General features: G+C 42.8%; 1 protein-coding gene across 1 annotated transcript in view; it reads left to right on the top strand.

Moving 5' to 3' along the window:
• eif5b (eukaryotic translation initiation factor 5B) overlaps window positions 1–26,794 on the top strand; it is a 71,475-nt gene that overhangs the window by 27,513 nt on the left and 17,168 nt on the right. The window contains exons 5-17 of the mRNA XM_033022563.1: window positions 2,079–2,293; window positions 5,572–5,722; window positions 9,318–9,443; window positions 10,037–10,126; window positions 10,343–10,417; window positions 10,971–11,287; window positions 14,425–14,532; window positions 18,291–18,401; window positions 18,540–18,607; window positions 23,204–23,345; window positions 23,680–23,811; window positions 25,586–25,768; window positions 26,319–26,480. Coding sequence (XP_032878454.1) covers window positions 2,079–2,293; window positions 5,572–5,722; window positions 9,318–9,443; window positions 10,037–10,126; window positions 10,343–10,417; window positions 10,971–11,287; window positions 14,425–14,532; window positions 18,291–18,401; window positions 18,540–18,607; window positions 23,204–23,345; window positions 23,680–23,811; window positions 25,586–25,768; window positions 26,319–26,480 — 1,880 coding nt within the window. The remainder of the gene's footprint in view (window positions 1–2,078; window positions 2,294–5,571; window positions 5,723–9,317; window positions 9,444–10,036; window positions 10,127–10,342; window positions 10,418–10,970; window positions 11,288–14,424; window positions 14,533–18,290; window positions 18,402–18,539; window positions 18,608–23,203; window positions 23,346–23,679; window positions 23,812–25,585; window positions 25,769–26,318; window positions 26,481–26,794) is intronic.

Below are 26,794 nucleotides of genomic sequence, written 5' to 3' on the forward strand. Positions count from 1 at the left end.
TTCAAAAGCTCGTAACTATAATCAGGAACAAACCGAAACTTGCATCCTTCATATTCAACGACGCCCAACTTTTTTGCTGCCTGGAGAATATTCTCCTTCATTCGCAAGAAGTGAAACCGAACAATCAAGTGTCTCGGTTTATTACCAGATTTCTTCCCAATCCTGTGTGCGTTATCCAAAAATGGAAGATTTTCATAGTGCTCAATGTTGAAAGTCTCCTTTATCATTTTAGAAGCATATTTTATAACATTATCTCCTTCTTGACCTTCCGGTAAACCAACAGTTCGTATTTTTGTTCCTTTGTTCCTTTTGTTCACGAAATTCATCTTGTAATGTAATCAGCTTTTCTTGAACTTCCTTCAATTTGATCGAAACTCCTTTCACCATTTCTTCCAAACTGCAAAATCTTGTTTTCATTTCATTTTTCAGTTCATCGTTCATTTTCGATATTGCTTCTAAAATACTAGTCAGAAGCTGTGGCTGTAGTTTTCCTCCGTTCCTTCCTTGGGGAGCCTCCTTTACCTCTTGTCTCCATCCTTTTCACGATTAAGGCGTGTAAAAGTGTTATCAACACTTTATGAAAAGTTAGACCATGCCTTGAAGTCAAGTAATAACAAGTAACATTGAAAAAGTGGTAAGTGAAGGTTAAAAGTTAAGGGAGCAAACAAATTTGCAACCTTTACAGCATGCTGCTACTAGGAGAGTCCGCCATATTTTCAAATATTAGATTTTTTCGAGGATGTAACTAGTAGAGTGGATAAGGGAGAACCAGTGGATGTGTTATATCTGGACATTCAGAAGGCTTTCGACAAGGTCCCACATAAGAGATTAGTATGCAAACTTAAAGCACACGGTATTGGGGGTTCAGTATTGATGTGGATAGAGAACTGGCTGGCAGACAGGAAGCAAAGAGTAGGAGTAAACGGGTCCTTTTCAGAATGGCAGGCAGTGACTAGTGGGGTACCGCAAGGCTCAGTGCTGGGACCCCAGCTATTTATAATATATGTTAATGAATTGGACGAGGGAATTGAATGCAACATCTCCAAGTTTGCAGATGACTCGAAGCTGGGGGCAGTGTTAGCTGTGAGGAAGATGCTAGGATGCTGCAAGGTGACTTGGATAGGTTGGGTGAGTGGGCAAATGCATGGCAGATGCAGTATAATGTGGATAAATGTGAGGTTATCCACTTTGGTGGCAAAAACAGGAAAGTAGACTATTATCTGAATGGTGGCCGATTAGGAAAAAGGGAGATGCAACGAGACCTGGGGGTCATGGTACACCAGTCATTGAAAGTAGGCATGCAGGTGCAGCAGACAGTGAAGAAAGCGAATGGTATGTTAGCATTCATAGCAAAAGGATTTGAGTATAGGAGCAGGGAGGATCTACTGCAGTTGTACAGGGCTTTGGTGAGATCACACCTGGTGTACAGTTTTGGTCTCCTAATCTGAGGAAAGACATTCTTGCCATAGAGGGAGTACAGAGAAGGTTCACCAGACTGATTCCTGGGATGGCAGGACTTTCATATGAAGAAAGACTGGATAGACTCGGCTTGTACTCGCTAGAATTTAGAAGATTGAGGGGGGATCTTATAGAAACTTACAAAATTCTTAAGGGGTTGGACAGGCTAGATGCAGGAAGATTGTTCCCGATGTTGGGGAAGTCCAGGACAAGGGGTTACAGTTTAAGGATAAGGGGGAAGTCTTTTAGGATCGAGATGAGAAAAACATTTTTCACACAGAGAGTGGTGAATCTGTGGAATTCTCTGCCACAGAAGGTAGTTGAGGCCAGTTCAGTGGCTATATTTAAGAAGGAGTTAGATGTGGCCCTTGTGGCTAAAGGGATCAGGGGGTATGGAGAGAAGGCAGATATAGGGTACTGTTGGATGATCAGCCATGATCATATTGAATGGCGGTGCAGGCCTGAAGGGCCGAATGGCCTACTTCTGCACCTATTTACTATGTTTCTATGGTTCTAAGATGAGGGCAGCAGACGGGCACATGATCGTCTGCAGATTCCCATGAAAATGTCATGGAGGATTGTGAGCTGTTCAGATGGTGACCATTGTGTATAATTTGCAGGTGAAGAAAATGATGGGGAGAAAAAGAAAAAAGACAAAAAGAAAAAGAAAGAAAAGGATGAAAAAGAGAAGAAGAAAGCAGGTCCCAGTAAAGCTACAGTGAAAGCAATGCAAGAAGCACTTGCAAGGTTAAAAGAAGAGGAAGAAAGACAAAAAAGAGAGGAGGAAGAACATTTACAACGGTTGGAAGAAATGGAAGCCAAACGTTTGGAACAAGTATGTTCTTTTAAATTTAACGCAACTACATAGCCCTTTTGTGAAAAGTAAATGGATTGTTCATTGTCAGATTAAATATAAGTAATGGGCACAAACTTTAGCAACAACAATTTGCAATTATAGAGAGCAGAAACAAGGAACTGCACATGCCGGTTTACAAAGAACCCCTGACATCCTCTCCACACCTGCTGTCTGACCTGCTGAGTTACTCCAGCACTTTATGTCATAAGTGATAGGAGCAGATTAAGGTATTTTGGCCCATCAAGTCTACTCCACCATTCAATCGTGGCTGATCGATCTCTCTCTCCTAACCCAATTCTCCTGCCTTCTCCCCATAACCCCTGACACCCATACTAATCAAGAATCTTATCTATCTCTGCCTTAAAAATATCCACTGACTTGGCCTCCACAGCCTTCTGTGGCAACAAATTTCACAGATTCACAACCCTCTGACTAAAGAAATTTATCCTCATCTCCTTCCTAAAAGAATGTCCTTTAATTCTGAGGCAACATCCTCTCCACATCCACTCTATCCAAGCCTTTCACTGCAATCCCTGCTTGCGACTGCGGACATCCAGACCAGACCATCCCACACATCGTGAATGACTGCCCACTGAGGCTTTTCCCTGGTTGCATCAAAGCCATCCACCCAGTAAGTGATGCTGTCCTGGCCTGAATGTCTACCCTTGATCTACAACTTTAGGACTGTGCACGCCATGCGCAAGAAGACTATTATGTATGTTTCAATGAGGTCCCCCCTCATTCTTCTAAACTCCAGTGTGTACAGGCCCAGTGGCGTCAAACATTCATCATATGTTAACACACTTTGTATTCTAACTTGCATTTAGAGATTGCACCATGTGTTTAAATATTGTTCTTTACACTCAGCTAATTGGTAGATAATTAGATGTAACTCCAATTTTGCTCAGTGTAGTAAATGGCCCGTTAATATATTTGGGCAGTTTTTTTTATTGGGGAAATTGCATGTAATGTTATTTTCTTGTGCTGAATAATATTTATTGTTATAAATTATCTAGATATGAATGTATGAGGTATGATTAATATGTTTGTAGATAATAGAAAAAAATATTGGCGTTGTCCATCGTGAGCGGGATTGTCTTTGGCCTCAGAACGATATTGATGGCATGTTGCCCTTCATAACAAGAGGAGTTGAGTATAGGAGCGAAGAGGTCCTTCTGCAGTTGTATAGGGCCCTGGTGAGACCACACCTGGAGTATTGTGTGCTGTTTTGGTCTCGAAATTTGAGGAAGGACATTCTTGCTATTGAGGGAGTGCAGCGTAGGTTCACAAGGTTAATTCCCGTGATGGCGGGACTGCCATATGTTGAAAGAATTGAGCGGCTGGGCTTGTATACACTGGAATTTAGAAGGATGAGAGGGAATCTTATTGAAACATATAAGATTATTAAGGGATTGGACATGCTAGGGGCAGGAAACATGTTCCCGATGTTGGGGGAGTCCAGAACCAGGGGCCACAGTTTAAGAATAAGGGGTAAGCCATTTATAATGGAGATGAGGAAAAACCTATTCAGCCAGAGAGTTGTGAATCAGTGGAATTCACTGCCTCAGAAGGCTGTGGAAGCCGATTCTCTGGATGCTTTCAAGAGAGAGTTAGATAGAGCTCTTAAAGATAGCAGAGTCAAGGGATATGGAGAGAAGGCAGGAATGGGGTACTGATTGTGGATGATCAGCCATGATCACAGTGTATTGAACTGTGCTAGCTCGAAGGGCCAAATGGCCTACTCCTGCACCTATTGTCTATTGTTTCTTGATAGGTTAATGTTGGGTAGAGAAATGGCGGATGGAATTTAAACCTGAAGAATGCATGATGATGCCATTTGGGAGGACTAATAAGGCTAGGATATATGATGTACAGTAGAATCCTAGGATGTACTGTGGAAGTGAAGGACTTTGCTGAATGGTCCAAGGATCACTGGTAGGTTATTGGATTGGAATATTTATCATTGGATTAATGTAACCTGGCTACAAAAAGATATTGGAGACAAGGAACTGCAGGTGCTAGTTTACAAATAAAAGACACGGTGCTGTAGTAACTCAATGGGTCATTCAGTCTGCCCCAGGGCAGCTGTGGCTACAGAAGTAGCTTACCACCACCGAGTGTGACTGAGGAGTTAATGAATAATGCGATGTAAAGCGCCTTGAGTATTAGAAAGGCGCTATATAAATCCCATCCATTATTATTATTATTATTCTGTGGATATTGGAGATAAGAAACACAAAAGATTTTGCTACATCTGGTAAAACAGTACACCTGTTGCTGATACCAGTGAGCCCAGCCCATTCATCATTACCTAACAGATGGAAATTGCACCTTGTTAAGAATGACCACTCATCCAAAGCTGTACAATGGCCTGTAAAACTAGTGGAATTTGTGAAACATCAGCAAAGCTGAGAAGAATCATGAGATTGATGTTGAATAACAACTTTCACACGTAGCAAGGAAGTTTAGCGAAGATGTGCTTACATCCTGGAAATATACCTATTGAAAATATACCTACAAACATAGAAAATGCAGAACACAGATGGGTGATGTTTTGAATGTAGACCCTTTTTCAGTCTGAAGAAAGGTCCATATCTGAAATGTTATCCATCCATGTTCTCCAGAGATGCTGCATGGTCCACTGTTACTCTTTTTTTGTAGAAAGGTGTTGTAGGGTGGAGGAATGAATATTGGGGAAATGCTGAACAAGACAGTTGCATTCAAATAACAACATTCTTGTTGACGTATTCAGAAGTATACCAGTTGAATATTTAAATAATTTTCACTGCCCAAAATACATTTTGCTAAACAATTGTCTAGTAAGAATATGACCTATTCATCCAGGTTTGTTAACGTGTAGGAAAGAGCTGCAGGTGCTGGTTTAAATCGAAGTTAGATACAACATGCTGGAGTAACTCTGGAGAGAAGGAATGGGTGATGTTTTGGGTCGAGACCCTTCTTCAGTCTGAAGAAGGGTCTTGACCCGAAACATCACCCATTTCTTCTCTCAAAGATGCTGCTGAGTTACTCCAGCATTTTGTGTCTACCCCAAGTTTGTTAATAGCCTTTTTGAGGTAAGAAAGATGTTTGAATAGTTTTGGTTGAATCTTGCAGAATTAACTTGTGGTTGGATTCATTTGTTTGTATCTGAGGTGAACAATCTCTTGTTATTCCCATTGTGTATTTGCATTCAACTTTGAATAAAGAGGTTGCCAGTGAAGATTTTGCTAATTATATCAACATATTTGAACTTTCAGGAGAAATTAGACCAAGAGCGAAGAGAAAAAAAGAAGCAAAAAGAAAAAGAAAGGCGAGAACGTCTAAAGAAGGAGGGCAAGCTATTGACGAAATCCCAGAAAGATGCCAAAGCAAGAGCTGAGGCCACACTTGAACTACTCCGCGCTCAAGGTATGCATAAAGTAGGAAAAGCCTATATTTAAATATATCAAGTAAAAATAAGGCACCTGATGTATTAGCATCAGCAAGGGATCTATCCTGTGGATATTGGAGATAAGAAACACAAAAGGTTTGGCTACATCTGGTAAAACAGTACACCTGTTGCTGATACCAATGAGCCAAGCCCATTCATCACTACCTAACACAGATGGAAATTGCACATTGTTAAGAATGACCAGTCATCCAAAGCTGTACAACGGCCTGTAAAACTAGTGGAATTTGTGAAACATCAGCAAAGCTGAGAAGAATCATGAGATTATTGTTGAATAATAACTTTCACACGTAGCAAGGAAGTTTAGCAAAGATGTGCTTACATCCTGGAAATATACCGATTGGAAATATACCTACAAACATAGAAAATAGGTGCAGGAGTGGGCCATTCGGGCCTTTAGGCCAGTACCGCCATTCAATGATTATGGCTGATCATCCAAAATCAGTACTCCGCACCTGCTTTCTTCCCATATCCCTTGATTCCATTAGCCCTAAGAGCTATATCTCTAGTTTTTGTTACTCCAGCTTTTTGTGTCTATCTTCAGTTTAAACCAGCATCTGCAGTTCCTTCTTACACATTTTGTCCGCTCCACTACGAAATCTCCTCAGGGTATGTCTACTTTGAAGAAGTTCTCCTCCTCTCTCCTCTCTTGCTGCTCCCCCACTGTGATTCCTCCTGCTCTCCGACTCTATGACCACGTTTTAACCCAGACTCGCTACCATAGCCACGTGTGTTTTCTCGGTGCTTGCCTGCACCTCCATCTTCCACCTCGGGGATTCCAGCTCCGGTTCCAGACATCCCGGTTTGAACCCAACCCGGATTACAGATACCAACAGTCGACCTGCCGCTTTTAGCAATAGTTCCCCTTCCGTGCCCTGCGTTCTACACTGGCTGTGATGCGCTGACACCAGCAGGCCCTCGCTCTGACTCTCCCGCAGCTCCGAGCCTCACTCACCCACACCTGCAATGGACCCCAACTGTACTTCATTCAACGCCAGATGCACGCACTCAACAAACTTCCTGTCCTACCTGGACTCTACCAAGGATCACAAGCTTGTCCACCTCCAGACTGGTCCCTCCACTCCACCGACACTCCTCGATTCGACTGCCCGCAGGCACGGGGGCTCCACCGCTGGACTGCGCCCCTTGCCTGAACATCAGATTGCCACCACGAAGCGCAGCAGCTCCAACATCCACCGCCTCTCCGACCTTCACCACCTTCCCGGCCGAATGCAGGCCCGGACCACTGAAACTGCCGCTGCTGCCGACTCTCACCGCCTCCCTGGGGCCACTGCTGTTGTCGCCAACTCTCACTGCCTCCCCGGGGCCATCGATGCTGCTGCTGCCGACCCTTATCTCTACTCCAGCACCTCACGGGCCTCCACTAGCGATGCCGCCACCCCTCGCCTCTCCACTGCCCACCAGCAGGCCAGAGCCATTGCCTCACCTGAGTTCCAGTCTCAGCACTAGACCCACAACCTACACGATGCAGACTCCGTCAGCACGTGGTCTGACTCTGTTGGGTCCGACTGCTACCCCCCCTTACAGGGAACCTCAGTAGTGATGGGTATTCCCCTTCCCCCTCTTTTAACGGTTACTCTGACCACACTACACCCATACAATAGTCTTCACATCCCCTTCTCTCTGAACACCCATCATCTTCCCCCCCACCAGATCTCGCATCGGCCTTTGACCACTCCCCGTCCCTCCTCTGACCCCAACCCCACCCTTGTCTTGTCTCCACCATCATCCCTAACCTCCCCCTTTCTGATACGGAACAGTCTGTCCTCAACAGTCTGTCCTTCGTTCCCCTCCGCCCCCACCTCAACGACGTAGAGCTTTTCAGAGGGTCTAATAATAATAATAATGGATGGGATTTATATAGCGCCTTTCTAATACTCAAGGCGCTTTACATCGCATTATTCATTCACTCCTCAGTCACACTCGGTGGTGGTAAGCTACTTCTGTAGCCACAGCTGCCCTGGGGCAGACTGACGGAAGCGCGGCTGCCAATCTGCGCCTACGGCCCCTCCGACCACCACCAATCACTCACACACATTCACGACGTAGAGCTTTTCTTCCGTCGCCTTCGCCTCCATGCCTTTTTCTATGGGAAGGAGTCCTCACCACCCAGTGATGACCCCTTCTCCCGTTGCCACCGGTCCCCCTCCTCTTGGATTCCCCAGAACGGCCTTCTAGCCTCTCTAGATCTCTTTATTTCTAACTGCTGGCGTGTCATCAACCGTCTCAACTTTTCCACTCCCCTTACCTAGTCCAACCTCACCCCCTCTGAACGTACAGCCCTCCGCTCATTCTGCAGCAACCCTGACATTATAATCAAACTCACCGACAAGGGAGGTGCCGTGGTAGTCTGGCGGCCAGGCTACAACACTCAAACACCTCCCCCTCACTTATCCTTGGACCATGATCCCACAGATGAGCACCAGGCCTTAATCTCAAACACCATTCCTGATTTCATCACTTCTGGCTATCTGCCTTCCACAGCCTCCACCCTTATCGTTTCCCAGCCCTGCATGGCCCGGTTTTACCTTCACCCCAAAATCCACAAACACAACTGCCCTGGCAGAACCATTGTTTCTGTCTGCTCCTGTCCCACGGAAATGATTTCCACGTTCCTCGATTCTATCCTATCCCCCCCCCCTGGTCCAATCTCTCCCGACCTATGTCCAAGATACCTCACATGCCCTTCATCTCTTTAATGACTTCCGCTTTCCGAGCCCCCACTCCCTCATCTTTACTATGGAAGTTCAGTCACTCTAAACCTCCATCACCCCCGCCCCGGAAGGCCTTAAAGCCCTCAGTTTCTTCCTAGACTGCAGAACCATCCAATTTCCCTTTACTAACACGCTACTCTGCTGATCCTCACCCTCAACAACTTCTCCTTTGTCTCCTTCCACTTCTTCCAAGTCCAAGGCGTAGCTATGGGCTCTCGCATGGGCCCCAGCTATGCCTGCCTCTTTGTAGGGTACATTGAACAATCCCTGATCCAGCCGTAGACTGGCCCTATCCCCAAACTCTATCTCCTTTACATTGATGACTGAATGGAGAAGTTTAATTGTACTCGCCTATAATTTTGCCAAATTATGCTCAGTAGAAGATTTTGACAAATATCTTAGAAACATAGAATCATAGAAAATAGGTGCAGGAGTAGGCCATTCCGCCCTTCGAGCCTGCACCGCCATTCAATATGATCATGGCTGATCATCCAACTCAGTATCCTGTACCTGCCTTCTCTCCATACCCCCTGATCCCTTTAGCCACTAGGGTCACATCTAACTCCCTCTTGCTTCCTTGTGGACTATTTCCCCTGATTCCTCAAAATGTATCTGCCTTCAATGAAGAATGCTTATTGCTTATGCTTGTGCCAAAATTCACTTCACTGCACTTTATCGTGTATGTGATGAATAAATCTGATTGATTGATTGATTGATTGCTGTGGATTATAGAAAAACATGGCTTCAATGTGATTGGCATAAGCAGAGAAAAACTGAGCTGTGATAATTAGTGTTTCAAATATTTGCCTTTGCTTTGAAGGTGTGGAAGTGCCATCCAAAGATTCAATGCCAAAGAAACGGCCAGTCTATGATTCAAGGAAAAAGAAAAAGCAGCAGGGGAACAAAGAAGAAAGCAAAGAGGAAAACAAAGAAGAGGAAACTAAAGGTTTGTGGTGTGTTTAGTTATATGAAACATCCTAAATTTGTTAATGTAATATTTAGCTATGTTAATGAACTTTATGATAGTTGAATATACTGTAGCAGCAGTGCAGAGCTGTTTATCTCTTGCCTTTATTTTTGATATGATATTCAGCTGTTTGTTAAAATTTTAATTCACCTCTTAGTATTTTCATTGTTACTTGAAATCAGATGACTGACATTGTGTTTCTTTCTAGATGTAGAGATTTAGTTAGCTACAATTAAATATTGCATTGGTCTTTTTCTTCATTTACACAAAGCATCCAAGTAGTGTTGGAAATATGGGATTATAATTACAGTAATTGAATCAGGTTGTCAAAAATGAATTTTTTGAGAACATCATTTTGCTACCTGTGTAGAAATTTGCTGTTGTAATGGAAGTATAAAGTAATTCTCCATGTTAATCAGAAATTCAAATGATAAAAACAAAATGTTCTTAAGAGTGGAATGGCCTTTGCTTTATATTTCTTACATAGAAATTCAAGCGTGATGAGTTATTACAAATGCTCTACTTCCTTGATCCTACAAAATGCTAGAATGTAATACTTCATCTTATTACAGAAGCTGTGATGGTCAGTCCAACCCCATTACTTGAAATTGAAGAACCCGAGGTGACTGAGGCACCAGAAATAGTTCCAGAAGCTATAACAAGTTAGTAATTTTCTTTGTAACTTTTATGCAGAGTGCCACAGATCCTTGAACTTTAATTCATAAATGTGTTTAGTTGTCCAAATTATTAAATATAATAGATATTACCTAAAGTGAAAATCATAACATTTTAATTCTGTTATGCAAAACCTGCTTATCGCAGCTTAATATGATTGACATATGTAATAAATATTCAACATTTGAAATATTTTTTCAAAGTGCCTGAAGTAAAAAGTGACGATGCTGATCTTGATGATTGGGAAGCAATGGCAAGTGATCATGAACAGGAAAAAGGTGTGTATACACTTCAGTTCTACCTACCCCACAAGATTATTTGAGTTTCAATGATATCTTTAGCTATCTGTTAACCTTTCTCCTAAAGAAAACTTAAATCATATATTTAAACCAAATGGAGACACAAGAAACTGCAGATGCAGGAATCATGAGCAGAAAAAGAACGCTGGGGGAACTCAATGGGTCACGCAGCATCTGTGAAGGGACAGATGACATTTCAGGTTACGACCTTCAGTCTGATGGAGTTGGGATGAGATAGATGTAAAATACAAGGTGGGGTGGGGCGAAAGTTAACAGGTTTTTGCCCACCTTCATCTCTTTTTTCCAGCTTTTTAAGTCTGAAGAAGGGTCCTGCCAAAATTCCACCAGTCTGTTCTCTCCAGAGGTGCAACCTGACCCACTGCGCTCCTCGGGCAATTTGTTTTTTTTTCATTCACCCAGGTGTTTCAGTAATTTCAGATTTTTTTTTCCTCTCCACTGAGAGCCATATCTGTGTTGTACTTTTTAAAGTTGTTTCCTTGGTTAATACAAATTTGAAAATATCGTTCATTAGAAGTGAAAACTATTCACATTGAAGTAAAAGAAGATGCTGAAGCGGGGGACAATGAGGAAGATAATGACGAGGATGATGAAGAGGAAGAAGAGAGTGAGGATGATGATGCAAGTGAGGAGAGTGAGGTTGAAGATGAAGAAAGGAGTTTTGATGAAACTAGAACAGCATCACAGAAAGTGGGAAAAGAATCGAAAATAGTAAAGAATGCAAAATCAAAACTGACCAAAGAAATTAGCTCCGATTCTGAAGAGTCTAATTCAGATGATGGCAAGACTAAAGAAGAACGAATATATGATGAAGCAAAGCGGCGAATTGAGGTACCAGTTCTTAAAATTAACATGGATGCAGTATTTGATATCTGACTGCCACCCAACACAGATCTACACTTGTATTCTTTCCTCCCTCCTGCTTTTCCTTGCTTACTTAATATCTGTTTACATTTTACGACTTGTTCCATAGATCATAGACTTGAAAGATAACTGTTTTCTCCTCCACAGATACCTACTGACCAGCTTCTATCATGTATTGTAGAATTTCACCAGTATTTTGTTATTATCCTAAAAATTAGTGTTAGTCTTTTTAGTAATATCAGGAAGAACCTTTCACAATAGCGATAGTGGAAATCTTTTATTCTGGATCAATTGAATTTTTCATTATTGAGGTCCAAATGTTTTTGTGCAAGAGCTTCGGCTTTTATGCACCAAAAGCAGATGAATAAATAATTCACAATTTACAAGAACACATAGACAGAAGAACAGAATATCCAAAAGTGAGGTGAGAGTCACTGCTCTTGACATTCATGTTTTCAACTAAGTATAGTATCAAGGAGTTCTTGAGTCCTTGAGTTATAGACCAGTTAGCCTGACATCGGTGGTGGGGAAGATGCTGGAGTCAATCATAGAAGATGAAATAGCGGCACATTTGGATAGCAGTAGCAGGATTGGTCCGAGTCGGCATGGATTTACGAAGGGGAAATCATGCTTGACTAATCTTCTGGAATTTTTTGAGGATGTAACTAGGAAAATGGACAAGGGTGAGCCAGTGGATGTAGTGTACCTGGACTTTCAGAAAGCATTTGATAAGGTCCCACATAGGAGATTAGCTGGCAAAATTAGGGCACTTGGTATTGTGGGTAGAGTGCTGACATGGATAGAAAATTGGTTGGCAGACAGGAAACAAAGAGTAGGGATTAACGGGTCCCTTTCAGAATGGCAGGCAGTGACTAGTGGGGTACCGTAAGGCTCGGTGCTGGGACCGCAGCTATTTACAATATACATCAATGATTTAGATGAAGTGATTCAAAGTAACATTAGCAAATTTGCAGATGACACAAAGCTGGGTGGCAGTGTGAACTGTGAGGGGGATGCTATGAAAATGCACGGTGACTTGGACAGGTTGGGTGAGTGGGCAGATGCATGGCAGATGCTGTTTAATGTGGATAAATGTGAGGTTATCCACTTTGGAAGCAAAAACAGGAAGGCAGATTATTATCTAAATGGTGTCAAGTTGGGAAAAGGGGAAGTACAACAGGATCTGGGGGGTCCTTGTTTATCAGTTACTGAAAGTAAGCATGCATGTACAGCAGGCAGTGAAGAAAGCGAATGGCATGTTGGCCTTCATAACAAGAGGAGTTGAGTATAGGAGCAAAGAGGTCCTTCTGCAGTTGTACAGAGCCCCAGTGAGACCACACCTGGAGTATTGTGTGCAGTTTTGGTCCCCTAATTTGAGGAAGGACATTCTTGCTATTGAGGGAGTGCAGCGTAGGTTTACAAGGTTAATTCCCGGGATGGCAGGACTGTTTTATGCTGAGAGAATGGAGTGGCTGGGCTTGTATACTCTGGAATTTAGGATGAGAGGGGATCTTATTGAAACACATAAGATTATTAAGGGTTTGGACACGCTAGAGGCAGGAAACGTTCCCAATGTTGGGGGAATCCAGAACCAGGGACCACAGTTTAAGAATAAGGGGCAAGCCATTTAGAACGGAGAAGAGGAAACACTTTTTCACACAGAGAGTTGTGAGTCTGTGGAATTCTCTGCCACAGAGGGTGGAGGCCGGTTCTCTGGATACTTTCAAGAGAGAGCTAGATAGGGCTCTTAAAGATAACGGAGTCAGAGGATATGGGGAGAAGGCAGGAACGGGGTACTGATTGGGGATGATCAGCCATGATCACATTGAATGGCGGTGCTGGCTCGAAGGGCCGAATGGCCTACTCCTGCACCTATTGTCTATTGAGTCAATGGAAACCAAGGTAAATTTTGACTTGCTGGAGTTTTACTTGGCACCAATGGTTGAGGTGGGATGGCAATCGTTCAAATTTTTGTATAAAAGCAAAATCATTTTATAGAACATAGAAAGACCACCATTTATCAGTTTTACCGTTGCCAAATTCCAGTCTTAATGTCATGGAGATAGCATTGACTAAAACCTATTGTTCCAACTGCATAAAGTCTCTGACTACATGAGGATCTTGGAATATTGGTAATCTGCAGTAAGTCACACTTCTGATGATTTACCCAGCCAATGTTTCAGGAATGTGATAGAATATTACAAGATGCTCAATAGCTTTCAGAACAACACAGTTACTTGATTTGTACCTGAGCTACCAACTTAAACATTGTAGCATCACCATTTGTGTGTACATCAAAATGCAATACCTATCATTGCGTCATACATCGTGGAAACGGACATATCGGCTCAACTTGCCCATACCAGCCAACATGTCGCATATACACTAGTCCCACCGGCCTGCGTTTGGCACATCCCTCTAAACCTGTCCTATCCATGTATCTGAATAATTGTTTCTTGAACTGCAATAGTCCCTGCCTCAACCACTTCCTTTGGCAGCTCGTTCCATACACCCACCACCATTTGTATGATTAAGTTACCCCTCAGATTCCTATTAAACCTTTCCCCTTTCACCTTAAACCTCTGCCTTCTAGTTCTCGATTTTCCTACTTTGTGCAAGAGACTTTGTGCATCTACCCGATGTATTCCTTTTATACACCTCTATAAGATCGCCCTCTGTCCTCCTGCGCTCCAAGGAATGGAATCCCAGGACTGCTCAACCTTTCCCTATTACTCAGACCCTCAAGTCCCAGGAACATCCTCATAATTCTTCTCTGTATCCTTTCCAACTTGACAACATCTTACCTATAACATGGTGCCCAGACGCAATACTCTAAAATGCGGCCTCACCAACATCTTGTATTACTGCAACATGACTTCCCAACTTCTATTGTTAATACACTGACTGATGGCCAATATGCCATTAGTCTTTTTGACTATCCTATCTACCTGTGACGCCTCCTTCAAGGAATTATGTACCTGCACTCTTAGGTCCCTCTGCTCTGCAACTCTCTATAGAGCCCTACCACTCTGTAACAACAGTATCAAGACAGCTTCTCCAGAACAATCCAAACCCGTCTTGAAATTTTTTCCTTGCTTTTTCAGAAACGCCGAGCAGAAAACGCCTTGAATATAAATACTGAAAAGCTACGAGCACCAGTTATATGTGTTCTTGGACATGTTGACACTGGGAAAACCAAAATTTTGGACAAGGTATGTAAAACAGATCCTGCATTTCCAGAGTTGCAACAAGCAAATTAGTGAAATACAACTCCGTGTGAGTTACCTATCTCCATCGGCACTGCACATGGAGTCAATTCTAAACCTTGACTTAAATGTTAAGTGGTCTGTTGAGATTTTTAAAGGCACTTATTTTCCTAGCAGACAATAATTAGGCAAAATCTGAGTGTGCTGCCTTTACAAATGTTTTCATGGGGTGTAGAACCGATTGCTGCACATAGTACTGACTCTTCCTGTTGTCTGCCATGCACACGTGTATGTTCAATTATTTTGGTGCGATATGGTGCTCGCTATATCATTTGGTTTAGAAGTTATGGAGAAGGATGGGAAATAATTAACACTGAAATTATTAATTTGTGATGCTGGATCCGAAGTTGTCCGTGCCGCTGACGGTAAAGTCTGTGAAAGCGGCCCCATCAGAGACAGTGAGGCCTCGTATCCTCGGCACTTCTGACACGCCGGCTCTGTCACGCTGGCTGTTCCCCCAAGGGCGAAAAGCAGCGGTTGAACATCCGATGTTTGGCTTGAGGCAGCGTGACAGAGCCGGGCCAGGCACCAGCGGTAGGGAAAAATGTAGGCGTTTTTCGAGCAGACCCCGAGTACTGAGTTATGGTGGATGGCCAGCAGGCGGCGACAAAATGAGTGAGTGGTGGTGGGGGGGGGGGGGGAGATGGGGGGGATGATTTGATTAAAAAATGGGTACATAAAAATTTCCAAATGTTTTGAGGAGTGCATGATTGAATGTAAAAGAGAATTCGCTAGCGAAATGGAAAAAATCACAGAGTTTTAGCGTGTGGTTTTGGCAGACCAAGGAATCAAAGGCCGAATCTGACAGACAGACAGACACAGACACACACACACAGACACAGACACACAGACACACAGACACACAGACACACAGACACACAGACACACAGACACACAGACACACAGACACACACACACAGACACAGACACACACACACACACACACACACACACACACACACACACACACACACACACACACACACACACACACACACACACACACACACACACACACACACACACACACACACACACACAGAGAAAAAAATCAATTTTCAGTCTTAAATCTCCAAGTGACGCTATTTGCCCCTTTACAGCGACTGTATGTTTTAATTAAGTTCAAGACAATGGGGTAGTACATTGGCCATAATGTTGCTGCCTAAAAGTGTCAGACACCTGGAATTGATCCTGAATAGATATATTCATATATAAATATAGGCCATTTTGTTTTCTCGTTTATAACAGAGTACTATGTTTACATATTCTGTTGTGCTGCTGCAAGTAAGGATTCCATTGTTCTAACTGGGACATGAGAGAATAAAACACTCTTGACTCTTGACTTACTCTGCCAATGTGTGGGATAGAACTAGTGTACGGGTGATCGGCGGTCGGTGGGGCGAAGAGCCTGTTTCCACGCTGTATCTTTAAATTAAACTAAAAACACTAAAACCAGAGGGAGTTTAAAGAAGGGTCTCTACCTGAAACATCACCCAATTTCTTCTATCCAGAGTTGCTGGCTGCTCCATGGAGTTCCCCCGCACATTTAAAGCATGGAATAGTCTTCACCCTACCATAGTTACCCAACCAGACGCAACTAAATTTAAGGTACCTCTTTTTTCCCCCCAAAACACTTTTTTGCTTAAGTCCAAGTCAAGAGAGTTTTATTGTCATGTGTCCCATATAGACCATATATATACACACAATAAATAAACAGATAAAATGCAATAGGCTGTTATTGTTCAGCCCTCCACCACCTCCAGTTTAAATTCCATTTAGAATATTTATGGAGGACCAGGAAACCAGAAGCAAGAGTTACTCCAGGGAGTTACAGCTCCATGGTCAGGGAATGATTCTGCGTTAGTTTTCAGCGGTCGCGGCGAGGCGGCGACCGGACAGCAGTGGCGGCCAGATCTCCCACAAAAATTCAAAGCGAGGGAGAAAGTGCCCAGCGCCGACCTGTTGCCGTGGCAGTGCGCATGCGCAGGGCGGCCGATGATGTGCTGGCCATGGTTGTGCGCATGTGCAGGGAGAGGATGTGCTGGCCGTAGCAGTGCGCATGTGCAAGGTGGCCTGCCGTTCCGGCAGATGAGGACGAGCGGAGCCCGGCGGCACGGATACGGATGGCGGGCGGAGAAGGAGATTGACAGAGAAACATAGAAAACAGGAGGCCATTCGGCCCTTCGAGCCAACACCGCCATTCATTGTGATCATGGCTGATCGTCCCCTATCAATAACGTGTGCCTGCCTTCTCCCCATATGCCTTGACTCCACTAGCCCCTAGAGCTCTATCTAACTCTCTCTTAAATCCATCCAGTGACTTGGCCTCCACTGCCCTCTGTGGCAGGGAATTCCATAAATTCCCAACTCTTTGTGTGAAAAGGTTTATTCTCACCTTAGTCTTAAATGACCTCCCCTTTATTCTAAGACTGTGGCCCTTGGTTCTGGACTCGCCCAACATTGGGAACATTTTTCCTGCATCTAGCTTGTCCAGTCCTTTTATAATTTTATATGTTTCTATAAGATCCCCCCCATCCTTCTAAACTCCAGTGAATACAAGAATAGAGAGCGAGAGAGAGAGATAGAGAGGGGGGCCCCGCCCAGAGTTGAATGGTAGGTGTCCTGCCTTGGCTGGAGGCTGCCTAGATTTCGAGGCCCTGGGCTTCAGCCTATGAAGCCTAGTGGTAAATCTGTCTCTGCGAGGCCCCCCTAGATCTCGAGGCCCTAAGATTAAGCTTGTGCAGCTTATACGTAAATCCAGCCCTGGTTCACGGACAAACTAAATGCACTCCTGTGGGGAAAAAAGAATATTCAAAGCTCATACTCCCTGGATGATTAAAGATATTAGAATTAAACACAAAAATTAAATTTATGATAAATGTAAGTTTAAACTACAATGAGAGTAGAAAAGAAAACCATGCAAAGAATTTCCAAGAAAGGAAATTAGGGTTTGTGAAAACTCCAGCTGTTAATGTGGGGAGAAAGAAAGCATTTTATTAACACAAGTTAAAAGGCTAGAACTAATGAGGGACTGTCTCATGTCAATTCTTTCCTTTGGCTTTTCTAAAACCGTTCAGTAGATTTTATTTGTGTGCTTCGTTCCTTGTCAATATTATTCAGCAAGGTAAGTGTTAATGCAGCAACCTGAGAAATTTGGACTTTCAGATTAAAAAACATATACAGACGCTCCCGGATTTACGATGCTTCGACTCACGATATTTAGACTTACAATGGTGCAAACAATCGGCAACGGCAGCAAACTGGTCATGTGATTGCATTGTATTAAATGCATTTTTGACTCGCGATATTTTTGATTTACAATGGGTTCATCGGAACGTAGCCCCATCGTAGGTCGAGGAGCAGCTGTAATGAAGTTATGGAAAGATGCATGGTAAATTTTATTGTAATTATGAAAGAAATAAACCTAGAATTTTCTCCATTATTTTGGTAATATCCTTGTTTTGGGAGTGTGAAACCTCCCTACTAGTTGAAATGCTGAATTATATTTTTTCAAAAGATAGTTTCAGTCTCTCAATTGTTTCATCATTGTACGTTGGTCATTATTCACTAGCATATCGCCATGAAAAATATTAGCATAGAAAGCAAGGATGGTATAGAATTTTTTTTTGCATATGAAGGCTTTTAATGAGACATGGATGTATATAGTCTTTTTACATACATTATGTCCTTTCTGCTGCCCTTAGCTTCGTCATACCCATGTCCAGGATAGTGAAGCAGGTGGTATAACCCAGCAAATTGGTGCAACCAATGTTCCGCTTGAAGCGATCAGTGAGCAAACTAAGATGGTGAAAAATGTAAGTATGTTAAAAATGAACATTAGAACAGATTTCCTCAACAGTTCTTCAGAAGAGTATAAATACAAGTTTCAATTTATCTGTAACTGGAATTCATAAATATTTAAAGAAATAATCACTCTTTAGTAACTCTTTCAGTTTGACAGGGATAACATTAAAACACCAGGAATGCTGATCATTGATACCCCAGGCCACGAGTCCTTCAGGTAAATATTTTCTCTTAAACTGTGTTTGGTCTTGAGGGATATATGTTTCTCTTGTGGTTCAAAAACCCCACATCTAAGTAACACAAAAATTGGCTCATTATGAGCAAGGGAGCATCTATTGTAAAAGTATGGCATTGGTGCTTCAGATTAGCACAGGAACAATGTTGAACACAATCTTAGATTCTGTATTAAGCAATGAAATTAAATTGCCCATAATATTGTGACAGTGTTAGATGTTAACATTTTTTAAGGTACACAATGTGTGCAAATACTAATTATGTTAAATCTGCACAAATTAATGGAAATAAATCTGATTAGTTAGTCCATTTAAAGAAATTGAAATAGAAAGAAGCCTTCTCAATAACTAGCTCAGACATCAAATGTTTTAGGGTAGCCCTTAATATTGTTCTTATCTAATAATAAATGCATAGAGTCACTAAGTCAAGATAAGTTGAAATCAAAATTGCACGCCATTATTGATAAAAATTGGATCCATATTATAACACATTGACAGATGAGTAAATTTCAAGCTTTCAGTTGTATCCTTTTTAACTGAATTAATTTGCATACAACAGCCAACCTGTGCTGTTCTTTCTGAATATTCACCTACTTTGTACCGTAAGTCTTTCATGATTGACCCCTGGTTCTGGACTCTCCCAAAATTGGGACCATTTTCCCTGCATCTAGCTTGTCCAGTCCTTTTATAATTTTATGTTTCTATAAGATTGCCTCTCATCCTTCTAAAATCCAGTGAATACAAGCCCAGTCTTTCCAATCTTTCCTCATATGACAATCCTGGGGATTAACCACGTGAACCTATGCTGCACTGCCTCAATAGCAAGGATGTCAAATTAGGAGACCCAAAACTGCACACAATACTCCAGATGTGGTCACAACCTCTTTACTCCTTTACTCAAATCCTCTTGATATGAAGGTCAACATGCCTTTGGCATTCTTCGCTGCCTGCTCTACCTGCATGCTTACGTTCAGTGACTGGTGTACAAGGACACCCAGGGTTCGTTGCACTTCCCTTTTTCCCAATCTGATACCATTGAGATAATAATCTGCCTCCTTGTTCTTGCCGCCAAATTTACCAAAATGGCGTCTGTCTGCGGCGACATGTTGCCAGCTGCACAACAGAAATTCATCAAATATAGTAGTTCTCGGCTTACCTGTATTAAAAAAACCCAGCAGAAACCAGCGATGCAACTTCAGAAGAAGGGTCTCGACCCGAAACGTCACCTATTCCTTCGCTCCCTAGATGCTGCCTCACCCGCTGAGTTTCTCCAGCATTTTTGTCTACCTTCTTACGTTGTTTATTGACTACAGCTCGGAGTTCAATACCATCATCCCCTCCAAGCTGGTTATCAAGCTTACGGAACTGTGTCTCTGCGCATCCCTCTGCAATTGGGTCCTCGACTTCCTCATCCACAGATCAGTCTTTTCGAATTGGCAGAAATACTTCACCCTCATTAACAATCAGTACGGGAGCACCTCAAGGCTACGTGCTCAGCCCTCTGCTCTACTCACTCTATTCTCATGACTGTGTAACCGGACATAGTGCGAACTCCATCGTCAAATTTGCCGACGACAGCACCGTTGTGGGACGAATTACAGATGGCGATGAGTCAGAGTATAGAAGTGAGACCTGCCTGTCCTTTCTGTAAGACGTATAACCCTGAATATTCAGTTCCTAGTCCCGATCCTCCTGCAGCCATGTCTCTGTAATCTCCACAATGGCAGATCGACCAATCTCTGAGCCTCATGCTCATCCACTTTAATCCTTATACTTGTATTTGTTAATGCGTTGGAACATTAAGCTTTTTGTTTCTTTGCCTTGGACATTTATTTTAATTGTTCTTTCCTAATTTCACTGCCAATATTTATTAACATCTTCAGCCTGTGATAATGTTACATTTTTCATTATAGCAATGATTAATTTAATATAATATTGTGGAATTTCCCCCAGCATATTTTCTTATTTCAAGTATCCAACTGTATTTCATATTTTTCTTATATTTCATGTTGACATACAAAGATGGGATTTGGTTCATTAAATTGATACAGCTCAGACAATCTCATTCCCCAATAATCATCCTTGTAACCTATTTGCTCTCTGCATTTTCCCATAAACCTCTTCTCAGATTCTACCACCCATCCATACTAATTTAAAGAGTGTAATTAATCTACCTTCCCAAACGTCTTTAGGATGTAGAAGGATATCGGAGCATCCAGAGGAAACCCTGTGGTTGTAGGAAGCATGTGCAAACTCCACACAGACAGCAGCAGAGACCATGCTTGCTGAAGTTGTGAGGCAACCATCTCTACTAGTTGCACCATTGGGCTTTCCCAGAAGGTCATGAACTTTAAACTCTTAAATTAGCGATTCTCTATATAAGCCAGTTCGATATTCCGACTGCGCATGCACAGGTCATAGGTTGCTCGGGCTAAACACTCGCAGTGGTCGTGCCGCTGCATGGGTGCACACCTGCGTCTCGCCCTATCCAGCCACCACTAGGCCGTCCCCGTCCCTTTTAGGGGCGGCCTGGGACGTCCGAGCCGACGGGAGCGAGGAGGATTATTAGGCAGATTATTATCTAAATGGTATCAAGTTGGGAAATGGGGAAGTACAACGGGATCTGGGGGTCCTTGTTCATCAGACAATGAAAGTAAGCATGCAGGTACAGCAGGCAGTGAAGAAAGCGAATCGCATGTTGGCCTTCATAACAAGAGGAGTTGAGTTTAGGATCAAAGAGGTCCTTCTGCAGTTGTATAGGGCCCTAGTGAGAACACATCTGGAGTTTGTGTGCAGTTTTGGACCCCTAATTTAAGGAAGGACATTCGTGCTATTGAGGGAGTGCAGCGTAGGTTTACAAGGTTAATTCCCGGGATGGTGGGGCTGTCTTATGCTGAGAGAATGGAGCGGCTGGAACATTGAAACATATAAGATTATTAAGTGTTTGGACACGCTAGAGGCAGGTAACATGTTCCTGATGTTGGGGGAGTCCAGAACCAAGGGGCCACTGTTTAAGAATATGGGGTAAGCCATTTAGAACGGAGATGAGGAAACACTTTTTCACACAGAGAGTTGTGAGTCTCTGGAATTTTCTGCCTGGTGGTGGTGGTGGAGGCAGGTTCTCTGGATACTTTCAAAGGAGAACTAGATAGGGCTCTTAAAGACAGCGGAGTCAGGGGATAGGGGGAGAAGGCAGGAATGGGATATTGATTGGGGATGATCAGCCATGATCACATTGAATGGCGGTGCAGGCTCGAAGGGCCGAATGGCCTACTCCTGCACCTATTGTTTATTGCCGATTGCTGGCTCCAGCTCGGCTCTGCCTGTCCTGTCGCAGCGCCCCGCCAGCGGGACAGGCAGAGTCGAGCTGGGGCCAGCGCCTCCCCTCCGTGCTGGCTGCGGACCTGGGCCGACACTCCCATCCGCGGATCTCTGGATAGAAGACCCTCCTTCAGACTTCCTACACATTAGACTTTTGCGCCATGGTTGGGATGGATGGGAGCGGGGATTTCCACGGGTGCAAGGAATATATGACCTGAAGTTTGTGTTGAGTGAACTGAGTTTTCTTAACGTCCTCGCCGTACACCGGCATTTTGTGAGAGTAGTTGGATCCCAGCTTCAGCTCAACCAACATCGGTCACATTATCCGGACAGGCGGCGGGGATCAGGAGCTGATGTGAGGCATCGGCGATGCTAACCATATAACAATTACAGCACGGAAACAGGCCATCTCGGCCCTACAAGTCCGTGCCGAACAACTTTTTTCCCTTAGTCCCACCTGCCTCCACTCATACCATAACCCTCCATTCCCTTCTCATCCATATGCCTATCCTATTTATTTTTAAATTATACCAACGAACCTGCCGCCACCACTTCCACTGGAAGCTCATTCCACACCGCTACCACTCTCTGAGTAAAGAAGTTCCCCTTCGTGTTACCCCTAAACTTCTGTCCCTTAATTCTGAAGTCATGTCCTCTGATGCTCTGGAATCCTAGTCGGCTGCCGCCGAGCAGCGGGTTCGAGGAAGCAGAGCCCGACCCGGGGAGTAGAGGTGTCAGTTCTTCCAGCGGTGAGCGGAGAGACACCAGCTACCGCGGGCCGCTCACCTGTCGGACGCTGACTCCTCAATCCCGGGATCCAACCACTCTCACAAAACGCTGGTGTACGACGAGGACGGTAAGAACACTCAGTTCACTCAGCGCAAACTTTAGATCATTTGTTCCTCGCGCCCGCGGAAATCTCCAGCGTGGTCGAGACAAGCGGGTTCTGAAGTTGCATTCTCTCGATTGAGAACATTTTCTCGATTGAGGACATTTTCCCTAGAAGCAACGAGCCATGGCTTTACCAGTGGTTGTCTGTCTAAATGAAACCTCTCTCCCCCTCCTCTCACCGTCTCTCCCTGTCTCCCACTCGCATCTACCCACTCTCTCTCGCTGTTACACCCCGCTCTCCCCCGATACCAGGCACCCCGTTCGCTTTTTTAAATTCTCGAATGACCTATGAAAAATCCCATAATTCCTTGCGTATTTCGGAATACCGAACTGGCTTATTGAAGTCATTATTTTTTTGTCACTTTTAGTAACTTAAGAAACAGAGGAAGTTCTCTCTGTGATATTGCTATCCTCGTGGTTGATATCATGCATGGATTGGAGCCCCAGACTATAGAATCCATTAACCTGCTAAAAGAGAAAAAATGCCCTTTTATTGTTGCACTTAATAAGGTGAGTGGTTATTTTTATTAAATGGAAAAGTAACCTTAGGTTACAACTTTTATGAATAGTTAGATTAAGTTTTTGTAATTTAGATGTTGCTTCTTCTGACTTTTTGTTCAGTCCCCCTCATTCAATAGATGGAAAGATGAGGAAAGCATTTTTTTTTTTTTACCCTATTATTTTTAATATATGGTTTCAAACTCCTTCATGTTCATTGTTCAAACCTTCGACCTTCATGGTTGGCAAGTTTTTTCCACACATAATACTAAATGTGGGTACATGGGACAATTGCATTTGAATAAGTACTTTGTTTCTGAAAGTGTTATGTTAAAAACAAATTCAGATTGACAGATTGTATGATTGGAAGAAGAGTCCAGATACAGATATCGTTACCACACTGAAGAAGCAGAAAAAGAATACAAAAGATGAATTTGACGAGAGAGCCAAATCTACTATTGTTGAATTTGCACAACAGGTTTGTGAGTTTTCATTATATATCTTTATACAAAGGTGTGTGGGAGTGGGGGTTCGGAAAACATTTTTGTTTGGTGTTTTATTTTTGAATTTGTTTTCAGAAATATTGTTTGTCTGAGCGTAATGGCTTTTATTTATATATTTCCTCTTGTCTTGGTGTTTTTAAAAGGTTACTAGACTAAGTGGGACCCCTTGGGTCCCAGCTTCACACGGAAGGGTTGGTCCCCCAACGTAATATTCCACCTCTCCACCAATTCCAATATTGCTGGGGGGGGGGGGGGCTTTCTGGAGCGCTAGCATGGTGTTGTGGGCCGAAGGGACTGGTTTCCAGAGGGCTAGTATGGGCATTGTGGGCCGAATGGATTCTAGGGCTGGCAGCTCAGTCACACACACGCACACACACACTCACACTCTCTCTCATGGCAGTAAACCTTCTTGAATACTCACAAGCCTCTCCACTTTGGGGCTTCCGCAGTCAGCGGGGCTTCCGCAATCAGCGTGATCTCTGCACTTACCGAAAATTACGCAATCAGCGCGACCTGTCCACTAAGTCACGAAATGAGCGGGACTTTTGAACCAATCATAGTCGGACCTAATAAAGCATTTATTCCTTCCAAACACAGTCGGACCTAATAAAGCATTGCAGTTTCAAGCACAGGCAGGGCAGCAAGCCAAACAACTCATGGCATTGTCATTAAGGGCTAACAAATCATTTATTGCAAGTACATTGCAGACTCACAGTTCAGTTGAATTACAGCTTAGAATGAGAGTTGTGGCCTCTCCTTCGCGATCTTGCAGAGTGACTGAGTCATGTCCAGGCATCCGAGGTTTTATAGTCCTGCCCACCCCCCCCCCCCCCACCTTCATCGTAGTGATTGACAGGCGAGAGGTTGTTTAAACACATAACTTTTTTAATTTTCATCGATGGGAAAATTCCTTGGGGCCTGCTCAGCGGAGGAGGACTGTGAGCAAGATGGCCAAAAATCATAGCGATCTATGGTAGCGTTTTTTCTAAAATCAATATACAGCGCAGACAGGAAGTGATCATGATGAGACTTTTAATTATATAGATAATTGTACCCACCTCTACCACTTCCTCTGACAGCTTGTTCCATAAGTGCCCCACCCTCTGTGTGGAGAAAAAAGTTTCCCCTCTGGTCTCTCTTTAAATCTTTCTCTCATCTTAATCTATGCCTTCTAGCTTTAGACTTTCCTACTCTGGGGAAAAGACTGTGCCTATTGTCCTTATCTCTGGGGAACAGACTGTGCCTATTGTCCTTCTCTCTGGGGAAAAGACTGTGCCTATTGTCCTTGTCTCGTGATTTTATCTGCCTCTGCCTCTAAGATATTCTATTAGAGTTATAGAGCTGTACAGCATAGAAACAGGCCTTTTGGCCCAACCCATCCATGCTGGCCAAATTTTGTTCAATGCAGCAACTGAGTAAACCTGCTTTAACATCTTCCCAATCTCATGAAATTCAATAATAAGTACAATATCTGCAATATTGTCAAAATACATATGACTTTGAGTTCCCCCTCAAACACACCTGCATGAATGTATATTGCAGTTCCTTCATCGCTAATTCAAATCCTGAAATTCCTTACCTGTAAACTTTTTGGTACTTCGAATGTAAAAATGCTACTTCTGAGCAATGAAGGAGGACAGGGGAAAATAAAGCAATTTTCACGGATTTTGAACACAAAACATAGGGAATAACTTACCACTTTAATTGCAATAAAATGATTTAATCATATCTAAACTACTTGTCTCATAGGGTCTTAATGCTGCGTTATTCTTTGAGAACAAGGATCCACGTACGTTTATCTCATTGGTACCAACATCTGCTCACACTGGAGATGGTATGGGAAATCTTATTGCACTATTGGTGGAACTAACTCAGACTATGCTTGCAAAGAGACTAGCATATTCTCTGGAGTTAAGAGCTCAAGTTATGGAGGTAAGTATTTGAGATTTATGATCTTTGATAAATTTAAATGCCCTTTTTTTTAAATAGGATGACTGGATTTGCAAATAAGCATGTTTTTTTGTACCATAGGTGCATTTTTCAGTTAGTGTTACTGAGTTACAGTCTGGAGTAAGGACTTTATTTTATACATTTTAATAACTTGAAGATATTGGGGGTTGCAGTGTATCTTGCTATGGTTAAATAACAAAGACAATGGATTGAATCTATTCATTCTGGTTTTAATTCAATCTGGATAGCTTCATAGTGCATGTAGTACATGAGTTATTGCATTGATTACTTGATGTGAAATGTTATGCACATTAAGCTACCACAAACAGTATTGTGATAATATCAAATGATCTGTCAACATGTAATGTTGTTTGAGAGATAAATATTGGCCAGAATTCTGTGCGGAATTATCTGTTCTTATTCAAAATACTGGCATAGGATCTTGGACATTGATCTAAGACCGAACTTGAAGAATGGCAAAACTATATAACTGTAATTTTAATGTATTTTTCTGGGTGTTCCTTCCCATTAGGTAAAAGCTCTTCCTGGAATGGGGACGACAATTGATGTGATCCTAATCAATGGTGTTATGAAGGAAGGAGATACAATGATTGTTCCTGGAGTTGAAGGTCCTATCGTTACACAGATCAGAGGTCTTCTGTTACCACCACCTCTCAAAGAATTGAGAGTGAAGGTGTGGAATGCAATAAAGAATTTTAATGCAAATGCTAGTGTTTGTCTTGCTATATTTGTCAGCAGAAGTATTGTAACAGTTCAATGGCTTTATGATAGTATTATTCCATACAAAATTATGGCTAAAGATCTCTGTAGCACCATTCCAACAAACCAGCTATTTGTACCTCATTATTAAAATACATTGAAATAATATTCACCAGTCTTTGTCCATTGACTATGTTGAGCTGGAGACCTGTGCTTAATGCTTTTAACTTTATATATGAATTTTAATTTAAATAACAAAGTCTCTTTTGCTAGGTGTATAATTTATAA

The sequence above is a fragment of the Amblyraja radiata genome, chromosome 6 (assembly GCF_010909765.2).
Source record: "Amblyraja radiata isolate CabotCenter1 chromosome 6, sAmbRad1.1.pri, whole genome shotgun sequence".
NCBI classification, from domain to species: domain Eukaryota; kingdom Metazoa; phylum Chordata; class Chondrichthyes; order Rajiformes; family Rajidae; genus Amblyraja; species Amblyraja radiata.